The sequence below is a fragment of the Lampris incognitus genome, chromosome 13 (assembly GCF_029633865.1).
Source record: "Lampris incognitus isolate fLamInc1 chromosome 13, fLamInc1.hap2, whole genome shotgun sequence".
Lineage (NCBI taxonomy): Eukaryota > Metazoa > Chordata > Actinopteri > Lampriformes > Lampridae > Lampris > Lampris incognitus.
In genome coordinates this window covers 40280801-40295127 of record NC_079223.1, presented here as the reverse complement: position 1 = coordinate 40295127, position 14327 = coordinate 40280801, and the positions used below count along the sequence as shown (strand labels likewise).

General features: G+C 50.8%; 1 protein-coding gene across 3 annotated transcripts in view; it reads right to left on the bottom strand.

Moving 5' to 3' along the window:
• cpeb3 (cytoplasmic polyadenylation element binding protein 3) overlaps nucleotides 1–14327 on the bottom strand; it is a 57025-nt gene that overhangs the window by 4596 nt on the left and 38102 nt on the right. For all 3 annotated transcript variants that reach the window (XM_056292218.1, XM_056292219.1, XM_056292217.1), the window contains 3 exons: nucleotides 3271–3389; nucleotides 2401–2515; nucleotides 1663–1844 (listed from right to left, as the gene is read on the bottom strand). In XM_056292218.1, coding sequence (XP_056148193.1) covers nucleotides 1663–1844; nucleotides 2401–2515; nucleotides 3271–3389 — 416 coding nt within the window. The remainder of the gene's footprint in view (nucleotides 1–1662; nucleotides 1845–2400; nucleotides 2516–3270; nucleotides 3390–14327) is intronic.

The following is a 14327-nucleotide window of genomic DNA, read 5'->3' as shown; positions in this document are numbered from 1 at the left end:
TTTTCTAGTCAGTTAAGAACATGGCTTGTAAGCCACGAAATCTGTCAGCACTAGTTTGGATGCCTTCATCATTTGACAAATGTCTGTCAATATACAACATGTATGCTGCTAAACTGCCCTGTTGCTCTACCTACCTTATTAATGCTGTTGTCCCATTGTTCATATCTGTCTTTGCTTATGTCTGTTTTGCGAAGCTGTTCTGTAATTTACTTTTTTTTTTTACTGTTACTTACATCTGTCCTTGCTTATGTTTGTTTTTGTTTTTGTTGAACCACACTTTGCTCTGCTTTTATCGGTGACTATGTCTGTGTTCTACTTATATGTCTGTGTTCTGCTTTTACTGTAATTAATATGCCTTACATCATGATTATTGTTTTAAACTTGATTCTTGATTTTAGGTTGACTTTAGGCTGCCAACTTCACACCTGGCCAGGGACTATGGATGAAAACTAGCCTCTTGGCTAATTCTGGTATATTTACGGCAATATTTATTAATATGCACCATCCCCGAGAAATAAACTGGAGAAGAAAAAAAACCCAGCACAGCCGTGAAGCGGTAGGATACACAAGCTCATAGAACGGGATCGCCGAGTGCTGAAGCACGTAAAAATCATCTGTCCTTGGTTGCAACACTCACTACAGAGTTACAAACTTCCTCTGGAAGCAATGTCAACTCAAGAACTTTTTGCCGGGGGCTTCCTGAAATGACTCTGGAGCAGTGGAAACGCGTTATCTGGAGTGATTAATTTTGGACAATCCATCAATTGCTGTCTTTACATGGCAATCAGTGGCATTCACCAACTGCTGTATGTAGAGTTGTTATTCATATTTTCATACTTTCTTTTACAATGCAAGCTATTTTGATGCAGCCCACCGAAGGTCGTGGCAAACCATGAAGTAAGGGTTGTAGTTTTCGCATTCATGGACGGCAGACATTTTTGTGCACAACTTCAGCAGTGTATCACGGACGCACATACGACTGCTCAGCATTGTGGCTTCTAATGGATATATAGAGATAATGCTGAAAATTGTGATTGTTTCCATTTAATCTTTTTGTGCTTGACTAAAAAGGCCTTTATTGGTTTATATGGAGTAGAGAAAGTGATCCTTGAGGAGAAGATAATCTCCTTGTGTGTCTTTAATCATTCTAAATCGAAACCAGTGAGGACAACCTGAACTTGTCTCGGAGGACAGATGATTATGATAACTGTTGGATAGCCCTGGTCTACACAGGCTAGGCTCCCTGGCTGACGACCAGTCTCGCCTGGTCATGATCCACCATGCTTCTATTGGCTGACTTGCCTTAAATAACCATGCTGCAGCACAGCCTGAGTGGATATACATGTATATGGGAACTACTGTAATTAAAGTAACCCTATGTGTCTGCAACTTGAAACATCTGTCTGGACTCGCGACAGCCAAAGGCCATAGCGATTATGCAGCCAGGCCTGGCCTATCGTTATTGTAGACTGAGCGGGGACTTCGGCTGGAAACAAAGCTATAATGAAACCTCTGAGATGTGGGGGAAGACTCGGAGAGAGTTCACAACAACAGCATACCAAAGGAATGTCTGCAAAACCCTTCCACCACGGTCAGGATGCTGCTCCCTTTCACCCCACACAGAGGAGAAATATTGTGAATGAAGTGCTTGAACTCACTCACCCTTTTGTCAATGTCATTGTGCTGCAGCTGAACAAATCGGGCGCTTATGGCAGCTATGTAGCTCTGCTGATTGGAGAATGCCACGCGACCTGCACCCTTCGGGTATTTGAGTTCGGGGTCTGTGTCAATGCCAGCATAGCAAACGCCTCCATAAAGTCGATCCATGATCATAGCCAGCTCCACTGATAGAAAACAAGGTGGGAGATATAGTTTAGGTAAACATCAGTTTAGGTAAAAAAAATTTGCAAAAACAGTTAGCTAGCCATTGAGGGTATTGCAGGTTGTGACCCTTTAACCCCTCACTTTATTGCTTTTGAGCATCCAAAGCCTCCATTTCAATAAAAATGGAGAAAAATAAAGTTGAACAGGGTTTTTTTTGTGTGGCTCACAGTGAAGTTCAGCAGAGTTAAATCATAAAGTCCTGCACGCCCCATCAGAGCAGACATCTCAAACTGCTGATATAATTAGTAGGCTCACATTGCAGGCCAGCCAGCGATGTTTATCCCAAGAACAGAAGAATGAGCCTTCTACCGAACCATAAATACTTAACATGAGGACCGGTTGGCCGGCTTCCTGGAAACCCGAGAAGAGGATTGCTTTCTCACAGGGGTGAACTTTCATTATAGCCTCTGGCCGCTGCACTCCATGCCAGTCCACCTTATGAAGCCAGTTCAAAAGGTTTGAGGGGCTCACAAAGAAGAAAAAAAAAAAGTAGCCCCAAACGCACCAATCCCTTACCTGCACGCAAGGGTCGTGGCACTCCCCCAACAAAGATGGTTTTACGGGGATCTAGAGGCTGGGAGCCATCCATGACAAAATCACTATCGCTGAGGTTCCAGGGGCGGATCTGGACCTGAGCATGAAAAAAATGAAGAAGAAAAAAAACACTCATCAGCAACAGGATATAGTCACCTTATGCTACACCTTCTGAAAAAAGATCTCGTTGAGGTATACTGTACTCCACCTAGATAAAACTGTATAAATCCTTTGTGCTGTGTTCCTGGTTCCTCTGCATGCTGATACAAATGAGAATTTTGTACCTAAAAATGAAGTAGGTGGCATAGGGTGCATGTCGTCACTGTCGGGCAAAAAAATGAGTATTTGCAAAGGAGCTAAAGTAATTTTACAGTGTGAGAAAAAAATCAATGCCATTTCACCATTTTCGTAACCAAGCATGACATTTCTCAGGCTTTATAAAACACTTTCCATTTGCCTGGGAACACCGAGGTGTTCAAATGTTTTTTTTTTAAGGGGGGGGGTATTTTTTTCCCGTTACTTCCAAATGTACTTGTCCAATTACCCCACTCTTCTCCCGGCGCCTCAACCAGGACACATACCCACATCCGGCTTCCCACCCGCAGACACGGCCAAGTGTATCTGTAGGGACACCCGACCAAGCCGGAGCTAACACGGGGATTCGAACCGGCGATCCCCGTGTTGGTAGGCAACGGAATAGACCGTTACGCTACCCAGACGCCCCAGTGTTCAAATACTTTAAAGGGGCGCACATACATTCGGGTTTCTGTAGTGTTAAGAAAATCACCAAACTTGGAGACACGTGGTTTATGCCCGACGGTGAGGATTTGAAAATAAGCACGTGACACTCACAGGCTTGTCTTTGATCGTGGGACTGGACACACACAGGTAGAGCTTGCCATCCTCTTCGATACAGGCATCGATCAGGGCCTGGACTGAGGTCTCCTCTTGAAACAGCAGGAAGGCATAGCCTGGCAGCGGAGAGGAACACAACATGGCTTAAGGGGGAACATCCTTTTTTTTTTTGCCTACAGTGACGAAGGCGGTTGTATTGACAGTCAGAAGCTTGTGACCATGAGACTTCAATTTCTTTCCTCAAGCCAAGAATTAATAGACCTATAGCGCGCTAACAGGGTCTACACTGTGGAAATTATCTTGTGAGAAATCCCCATATCTATTTTCTCCTTATGATCATTCATAGCTTGTGATGGATGCATCGGATGAGCACATGACCTGGTAGTCTGTTCCTCAATCCCTGTCTGGCTTTTCTTCAGCCTTCGTGACAGTCTACACCCTGTACCTTGCAGCCTGCGCTGACGGAGATAAAATGGCAAAACATGTTCTTTTTTGGGGGGGGATTTCCCCCCCCAATCATACGCGGCCAATTATATTTTCCGAGCCATCTCGGTCGCTGCTCCGCCCCCTCTGCCGATCCGGGGAGGGCTGCAGACTACCACATGCCTCCTACCACATGTGGAGTCGCCAGCCGCTTCTTTTCACCTGACAGTGAGGAGTTTCGCCGGGGGGACGTAGCACGTGGGAGGATCACACTATTTCCCCCCCACGAACAGGCACCCCGACCGACCAGAGGAGGCGTTAGTGCAGTGACCAGGACACATACCCACATCCGGCTTCCCACCCTCAGACACGGCCAATTGTTTCTGTAGGGACGCCCGACCAAGCCGTAGGTAACATGGGGATTAAAACCGCTGATCCCCGTGTTGGTAGGCAACGGAATAGACCGCCACGCTGCCCGGACGCCCGGCAAAGCATGTCCTGGTGCTGAAAAAGGACCATGCAAAATTCAGACTAGCACACTCCAAATCGTCCTGAAAACTGAGACAAGTAGAGATTTTGGTGATGTCTTCGCAAGAGGCAGAGACAGTCCCCATGTCCTTCTGCATTATTGACCACTGAAAGGACAGCTCCCGTCCGTCTATGTTATTCTGGGAGAGTTGGAAAGTCAGCTCGGGAGGCTTTCATTTAGCGCCACGTGCAACAGACTATGGCCGCTTTCACAGGCCGGCCAAAACTGATGATGGATCCTGAGAGAGGCCAATGAAATGAGATCACAGGGGCCGAAACCAGCTTTGGAGGGACAGGTTGAGTGCATCTTCGAGCGGCGGACAGCAGTCGAAAAGCACTTCCCCAGATGACGGTGGCCGGTCACATCGGAGCTGACCATAAATCAGCAGGACTGCTCTGATTGTGTTAACAGGAGCTCCGCTCCACCTGCGGCACCTGGAGTCAGGAGGCCGTAAGCTATGTAATGACCAGGCTTTTAGGAGTCCCTCCGCTCAGCACACACACACACACACACACACACACACACACACACACACACACACACACACACACACACACACACACAGAGCGGAAAAGAGGCCCGTCTCTACTGGCACATGCTGCGTCGCCATTTTTCTTCTACTAGTTGTCTTAAATTTCGCCCAGGCTCCCACTCAAGCCATGTGTGACTTGAGAGGATTGCCTTTAAGAGTCCTCTCACTGTCCCTCACCCACTCCACACACACACACACACACACACACACACACACACACACACACATGCACGCTCAACCCAACGGCAATGGTGAGAAAGGAATGTGCAACTGTCATGTTTTACTTCCAGCATTCCTGAGTGGCGCTGCTGCAGATGAGCGGAAAGGGGAGGGAAAAAAAGCCTGACTCGGCAGACCCAGTTGGCGGTGGTATGTGGCTATGTCTGGGTGTGTGTGTGTGTGTGTGTGGGTGGGTGGGTGGGGGGTGAAGGCAACGCATAGAAGGAAAGACGACGTATATCGAGGGCGTCGCAGAAAAAGCTGTCGCTTGAGGATTTTGTGGGTCCTCATGAGGGATGGAACCGATGCTGTGCCCTGTGAAAATATGTGTGATCATTAGTGTGTGTGTGTGTGTGTGTGTGTGTCTGTGTGTGTCATGCTTGCGTGTTCTTAGGCATGTGAGGCAGCACAGTGATGTGACAGCTCATGACGTCTACAACAACAACAAATATTTATATAGCGCCTTTCAAGGGACCCAAGGTGCGTTACACATAGTGGGTCAGACAAAACGAATTACGCAAGAACAGGAAATAAAAACAGCAGAGGTCGCCGGAGACGACAGAAGTGACTAGAGACCACAGGCCTCCTGACTAGAGACCACAGGCCTCCTGACTAGAGACCACAGGCCTCCTGACTAGAGACCACAGGCCTCCTGACTAGAGACCACAGGCCTCGGCCAACAGGTGAGTTTTCAGATTTTTTTTTTTTAAGTGTCCAAAGAAGCAGCGCTGAGGCAGCAATTTATGTATTTATTTATTTTAGCCCCCCCCCCCCCTCCCTCCCTTTCTCCCCAGTTGTATCCGTCCAACTACCCCACTCTTCCGAGCCGTCCCGGTCTCTAGTCCACCCCCTCTGCTGATCAGGGGAGGGCCGCAGACTACCACATGCTTCCTCCCATACATGTGGAGTCACCAGCCGCTTCTTTTCACCTGACAGTGAGGAGTTTCACCAGGGGGACGTAGCACGTGGGAGGCTCATGCTACCCCCTCCCCACCACCACCAGTTCCCCCTCCCCCCTGAACGAGCGCCCCGACCAGCCTGAGGAGGCGCTAAGTGCAGCGACCAGGACACATACCCACATCCGGCTTCCCCACCCGCAGACACGGCCAGGTGTGTCTGTAGGGACGCCTGACCAAGCCAGAGGCAACGCGGGGATTTGAACCGACGATCCCCGTGTTGGTAGGCAACGGAACAGACCGCCACGCTACCCGGACGCCCCTAGAGGAAAGCAATTCAAAACGCTTTTCTTCCCCGCTGGGTCCCCGTCTTTCTTCCCACAGCACCTGCAGCCCAAATGAGTCTCCGTGCATCAGGAAAGCCTACGTGTGACATCACGGTTCTTGTCTACATAAGCACACACGGCACAGGCAGGAACACGGACTTCAGAACCGTCGTGTGCCGAGTTTGACGTAGGATGGAGAAACAGGCCAAAGTGCTGAACAACATTGCTAAGCCTATCTTTACAGCAGCATACCAGGCAAGATGTTTGGCCCACACAGCAAATCACTAGGGAAGCTTTCCATATACACTCACACAGTACAGACGCCACTCACACAGTACAGACGACCCTCACACAGTACAGATGACCCTCACACAGTACAGACGCCACTCACACAGTACAGACGCCACTCACACAGTACAGACGACCCTCACACAGTACAGACGACCCTCACACAGTACAGACGCCACTCACACAGTACAGACGACCCTCACACAGTACAGATGACACTCACACAGTACAGACGCCACTCACACAGTACAGACGCCACTCACACAGTACAGACGACCCTCACACAGTACAGACGACCCTCACACAGTACAGACGCCACTCACACAGTACAGACGACCCTCACACAGTACAGACGACCCTCACACAGTACAGACGCCACTCACACAGTACAGACGACCCTCACACAGTACAGACGCCACTCACACAGTACAGATGCCACTCACACAGTACAGACGCCCCTCACACAGTACAGACGCCACTCACACAGTACAGACGCCACTCACACAGTACAGACGACCCTCACACAGTACAGACGACCCTCACACAGTACAGATGACACTCACACAGTACAGATGACACTCACACAGTACAGACAACACTCACACAGTACAGACAACACTCACACAGTACAGACGACCCTCACACAGTACAGACAACCCTCACACAGTACAGACGACCCTCACACAGTACAGATGACACTCACACAGTACAGACAACACTCACACAGTACAGGCAACACTCACACAGTACAGACAACACTCACACAGTACAGACGACCCTCACAGTACAGACGTCACTCACAGTACAGACATCACTCACACAGTACAGATGTCACTCACACAGTACAGATGTCACTCACAGTACAGACGACCCTCACACAGTACAGATGTCACTCACACAGTACAGATGTCACTCACAGTACAGACGACCCTCACACAGTACAGACGACACTCACACAGTACAGACAACACTCACACAGTACAGGCAACACTCACACAGTACAGACAACACTCACACAGTACAGACGACCCTCACAGTACAGACGTCACTCACAGTACAGACATCACTCACACAGTACAGATGACACTCACACAGTACAGACAACACTCACACAGTACAGGCAACACTCACACAGTACAGATGTCACTCACACAGTACAGATGTCACTCACAGTACAGATGACCCTCACAGTACAGACATCACTCACACAGTACAGATGTCACTCACACAGTACAGACATCACTCACACAGTACAGATATCACTCACACAGTACAGACGACCCTCACAGTACAGAGGCCTTATGAATCAGAAGACGGGGCTGTGCAATGGCCGTCGGGTGAGTTTCTCAACAAACGGGTCAGAAGTCAAAAGTGCATTACAGGACTCAATGACAGACTAGAGCCGGGACGGGCAACATGGTCCAGAAAGGTCCGGTGTGGGTGCAGGTCTTTGTTCCAACTAAGCAGCTACACACCTGAGTCTACAAATCAAGGTCCTTAGCAAAGAGTACTGGTTGACTAACAGAATCAGGTGTGCAACTGCTCGGTTGGAACAAAGACCTGCACCCCCACCAGACCTTTCTGGACCATGCTGCCCATCCCTGGACCAGAGGGTAGCACGACAACAACTTAGACGGGGCAAGAAAACACTTTCATTCCATTTTGGGTGAACCACAACCGACGGACGGACGGCGAAAGACATGGAGACGGAACGCGAGACTAATCGCGAGCAACGGCTTTCGATGAAAAGCAAATCTGGTGTCTCCTGGCCGCAGGCGAAGAGCACCACGGCCTCCACACGCCAGCCAGAGTCAACAGCAACGTCACTGTTTCCAGCGAGGACGGTGTGCGTCCTAATCAGCATGGCTAATGTGCCTCATTATTACCAGATATAGCCCCCCCCTCCTCTCCTACTGCTGCAACACACACACACACACACCACACCCACATCACCCTGTAAAATCAACTGCAGTCTTGGGGTAAAAAAAGAAAAGAAAAACCTAGCATGAAAAGGTGGAGCGTGCCAGCAGCTCACACACTCTGAGAGAACAACGTGTTCTGTGACCCAGGGCTGGAGATGGATAAAGAGCAAGAAAAGGGAGGGGGGGGGATGGATAGTATGAGGTGGGGGTGGGGGTGGGGGGGTAAGATAAGTAAGAAAGGTGGAAAAACGGCGGAGCGGCATGAATAACAAACGTTGGTTTTTAAAATGCATGAGGAGGGTCAGGTAGGGGGAGCGGCGAGGAAGAGGAGAGGGGTATTTTTAAACGGGCCCAGCGAGGAGGCCACGATGCCAAGGTCCTCCAACAGAACCCCGTCAAGCGCTGCACCGCATTTAAGCACCGGAGCAAGAGTTTTGCCCCGCTCGCCACTGCAGCCTTCAGCCTGAAACCCCGACGCGAGTCCACATGCTGTGCTGACATCTGACAATGGAAAATGTGTATAGTTACAAAACATCTGGAAAGTGATGAAAGACCACCTCAGAACCGGGCCTACATCACCCAAGCTGCGCTGCACAGAACTGGAAACCGGAACGTTCTCTCAGTTATCAGTTATCTGTTGTTTGGTCCGGCGTGTCTGACATCAGTCGCTACGTCTACCCGGTCGTATCTGATAAAATAAATACAGTCCTGTCAGGATCCATTAGGACACCACGTCCTGTAATTTTGACCCGCTTGCACAACCTCAAGTGTCGGGTTCAAATGACACCAATTTAAACGAGCAGGGAAAAGCTTATTTTTTCTCTCCTTCCTCCCACTAAGATGCTCTGACACCTGAGGCCAGCCGTTAAAGCAGACCGGGACTTCAAGGACCTCAATCTGACGGAAATTCTCCCCCTATTTATCTGGAGTAGTGCCGAGGCTCTTTCCCCCTCCATCCGCCTTGCGCAGTGCGGAGGCTTACGCCACGGGAGGAGAGGCGCGGAGCCGCAGTGGCTCGTGCCTGAGATTTATAGGGCTTTGCTGCCGAGCTCCCAGCAGTGTCCAGGAAGGAGAGCACGCGCACGCCCGGAGTATTTTCCACCCCTAAAGATGTCTGTTTACAGACCGGCGACAGGCGGAGCGCCCTGAGGGCTGCGCGGCCTATCCGATGACCTCACGCGCCAGGAAGCTGAATAACCGTTTGCTCTACCGGGAGGGCAGCCGTTTGACCCGTCGGGGTGGGGAGTGGGGGGGGGGGGGATACAACAGGTTACCTCAACAGCGGCCTGCTGGCAATTTATCCAGTTAACGGCAAAAAGCACGCATCACTCACAACCCCAGTTGTATCCGGCCCATTACTCCACTCTCCTGAGCCGTCCCGGTCGCTGCTCCACCCCCTCTGCCGATCCAGGAGGGCTGCAGACTACCACGTGCCTCCTCCAATACATGTGGAGTCGCCAGCCGCTTCTTTTCACCCGACAGTGAGGAGTTTCGCCGGGTGGACGTAGCACGTGGGAGGATCATGCTATTCCCCCCAGTTCCCCCTCCCCCCCGAACAGGCGCCCCGATCGACCAGAGGAGGCGCTAGTGCAGCAACCAGGACACATACCTACATCCGGCTTCCCACCCACGGACACGGCCAGTTGCGTCTGTAGGGACGCCCGACCAAGCTGGAGGTAACACGGGGATTCGAACCGGCGATCCCCATGTTGGTAGGCAAGAGAATAGACCACTACGCCACATATCTTGTAACATCTATAAACATGAAAGGTGGAATTCAGTTTTTCTATTTAACTTGAGGTTCAGCTGATCTCCCCCCCCCCCCCATACTCATGATGTCATCAAACATGAATTTACAAACATACAGCCAATCAGATCACCTCATCTCAATATGAAATTCCACTAACAATGTTTGTACTTGTCACTCAAAGGTCAGATCATGAATATTAATGAGGACTGGACCACTCCCTCACAGTTTGAGACTATTAAGAAAAGTTATTGGAAAAAAAGGCATAACAAAAAAAACAACAGCATATTAGTCATTTACAAATGATTTTTTTTTCTGAGCGTCCAGGTAGCGTAGCCATCTATTCAATTGCTTACCAACACGGGGATCACCGGTTCGAATCCCCGTGTTACCTCCGGCTTGGTTGGGCGTCCCTACAGATACAATTGGCCGTGTCTGCGGGTGGGAAGCCGGATGTGGGTATGTGTCCTGGTCGCTGCACTAGCGCCTCCTCTGGTTGGTCGGAGCGCCTGTTCAGGGGGGAGGGGGAACCGGCGGGAATAGCGTGATCCTCCCATGCACTACGTCTCCCTGGTGAAACTCCTCACTGTCAGGTGAAAAGAAGTGGCTGGTGATGCTACATGTATCAGAGGAGGCATGTGGTAGTCTGCAGCCCTCCCTGGATCAGCAGAGGGTGTGGAGCAGCAACCGGGACGGCTCGAAAGAGTGGGGTAATTGGCCAAGAACAATTGGGGAGAAAAACGGGGGGGGAGGGTCTGAATGTTTTAATATGCTGCATTGAAGGTTGGCAGGCATGAAAAGTTAAATCTGATTACAGATTCCAGTCCAACGTTATGACCCCATAGCAAGGCGACTTTATTTACCTTCTCCGTCCAAGGGATTTTATTCCAAACACTTTCCAGCATCGAATCCAAACAGTCCAATTTTATTCGGGTTAACATATTGATTTGGATCTCAGTACTGACCACTGGCCAATTTATCAAACAATGCCCTGGGGTGTCCAGGTAGTGTGGCGGTTTTTTCTGTTGAACTACCAACATGGGAATCGCCGGTTCAAATCCCAGTGTTACCTCCGGCTTGGTCGGGCGTTCCTACAGACACAATTGGCCGTGTCTGCGGGTGGGAATCTGGATGTGGGTATGTGTCCTGCACGCTGCACTAGTGCCTCCTCTGGTCGGTCGGGGCACCAGTTCAGGGGGGAGGGGTAACTGGTGCGAATGGCGTGATCCTCCCATGTGCTACGTCCCCCTGGTGAAACTCCTCACTGCCAGGTGAAACGAAGCCGCTGGTGACTCCACATGTATGGGAGGAGGCATGTGGTAGCCTGCAGTCCTCCCTGGACCGGCAGAGGGGGCGGAGCAGCGAGCGGGACAGCTTGGAGGAGTGGGGTAATTGGATGGGGTTACAACTGGGGAGAAAAGGGGGAACCCCCCCAAAAAAACAACAATGCCCTAGAACTAACTCTCAGTCCCAGCCTCAACATAAAGCTCCTCAGCAGCATTCCCGCGGTTGTGCTTTAACCTCATAAACAAAGAGACGTGTCGACTTGGATGAAACCCAGTGTGTAATGGTTAAATAAAACCACGTCGGAACAGCTTCAATGCACATCCCTGTAAATTCAACGGTGACATCTATATCCAGGCTAATATCCGCCAAGTCTGGAAACCGACACGTGTCTACATATTTGTACCTTTTGGGGGAAGGCAAACGGACCCCGGCGTGCAGGCCACGAGACCGCGACCAGCGAGAAGTAAATCAGCCCTGCCACTTCAGGAAAACACCGGGTAGAAAGGAGAGCGAACCCTTTGAAAAACTCACGGCGCACCATGCCAGGGAACACACACACACACACGCACACACACACACACTGAGCAGATACACGTGTGTAAGTTCACACACGCAAGTCCTGGTCAAAAGTCTGTATATGGTTTTAACGGAAAAGCAGCTATAGGAGCCAAACCACCCTGTATCCTAACAGTACATCTAGTGAGACGGGGAAGGAAGAGAGAGACGGGGGAGACACGAGAGAGAGAGAGAGAGAGAGAGAGAGAGAGAGAGAGAGAGAGAGAGAGGGGAGCAGGCAAACCCGCAGAAGGCTGCAACCATCGTTGAATGTAAATAAACGCATGGCTGACAGCGGCTCACATGATGAGGGGGGGGGGGGGGAGGGGCTTGGCGGAGTGGATGGAGCGAGGCGCAAACATCTGCTCTCCCAAAAACAAATACAGGCCCTCGAGGCGCTGGCACATTTCTAGAGTGTGCGCGGCTCGAGGCGAGGAGGCAGAAATGAAGCGTCACTAATCTTCTCAATTTGGAGAAGTCACTCACTGAGAATAATCCATCTCTATGGCGAAAAAAAGATTAAGTGACTGTTGTAGGAGACATTGGCGGCTGTTGTAGGAGAAACTAATGCTACTACTGTACCACCGCCATCACTGTTGGGGGGGGGGGGGCTGTTCAGTCTCACTCCTCAACGGACGGCCTATCACAGCCTCGCTTCCAAGTGTTCAGCCGGGGAGCACACAGACACATTAACCCAGAAGCCGCCTGCCCAAGCCTCCCACCTGCCATCACCTCCTCCTCTTCCTCTTCCTCCTCTGCGTCAGCAACCTCCGCACAGACCACCAAAAATAGCTCCCTAACATTTCGAGCTGGTTGCCACCGGTGACGGCAGGATATGTGGTGATTTGTGCAGGTGTGAGCGACGGCGCCATGACGACGGGGGGGTTCGGTTTGACGACATCACTGATGCGCTTCCCAGACGGGGAGAGCAGCGAGCGCCCACGGCTGATGAAACTCATGAGGCCCGCGGGAGAACCGCCCTGCGGATTGACCCGATATCTGGCCAGAGGATATCGAAGCGGACCGAGGCGTTACATGTTTTCAGCCTTGATCTTGACTGAGTAGTGTCACTGAGATTAAAAGGCTGTTTCTGAGGGAAAGGGTGCACGCAAACAACCAACGCCAGACAAGGACACAGTGTAATACAACCCAAGCACAACTGCTGCGTGATTGTGTTGTGGACAGAACGATACGGGATGGGTCCGCGGTGGTGTAGCGGTCTAAGCATCGGCTTTGTGTCGATGCAGTTGCCCACTGGGGACTGGGGTTCGCGCCCCGGTCTCGTCAGATCCGACTATGGCCGGACTCGATGAAGCAGCGATCATTGGCAACGCTGTCTTCGGGAGGGGGGCGGAGTCGGCTTGCGTTCGTCACGTGAATGCGTCTCTGTGTGTGTCGGAAAAAACAGTGGTTCGGCCTGGAGTCGCCTTGTCACGAAAGTGGGGAGGCGCTTTCCTTCGAGACTGCCGGCCGGAGAGATGCAGTTGGCGAACGCATGCAGTACGAGGGTGGGTGTTTGAATTAAAATAGCGATCGACTGGCCACTAAATTGGGAGAAAAAAGGGAAAAATCAGAAATAATTTTAAAAGAACGATACCGGATGGTTTTCTTCAAGTTTGAGTTGAGTTTCTTAAGACTAGAAGCAGGTCTAGTACTGACTGCACACTTTTGAGTAGTTAATGTTACATGTTATTTACATGTTATGCTGATCGGGGCCTAACACTGACATTGTGAACTAGACGCTTTTACACCAGTCCACCAGACTTAAGAAGTCAGCTCGTCTGGATCTTTTTTAGTGAGCTCACCAACAACCTAGAAAAGCAAGCTGACACGTTAGAGAGACCTGTCAACTTTAATAAAAGACTGATTTGTGGGGGCGTCCGGGTAGCGTAGCGCTCTATTCTGTTGCCTACCAGCATGGGGATCGCCAGTTCGAACCCCCATGTTACCTCCGGCTTGATCGGGCGTCCCTACAGACACGATTGGCTGTGTCTGTGGGTGGGAAGCCGGATGTGGCTATGTGTCCTGGTCGCTGCACTAGCGCCTCCTCTGGTCGGTCAGGGGGCCTGTTCAGGGGGGAGGGGGAACTCGGGGGAATAGTGTGATCCTCCCATGTGCTACATCCCCCTGGCAAAACTCTTCACTGTCAGACGAAAAGAAGTGGCTGGCGACTCCACATGTATCGGAGGAGACATGGTAGTCAGCCCTCCCCGGGTCGGCAGAGGGGGCGGAGCAGCAACCGGGACGGCTCGGAAGAGTGGGGTAACTGGCCGGATACAACTGGGGAGAGAAAGCGGAGAAAAATCCAAAAAAAAAACCAAAAAGAAGTT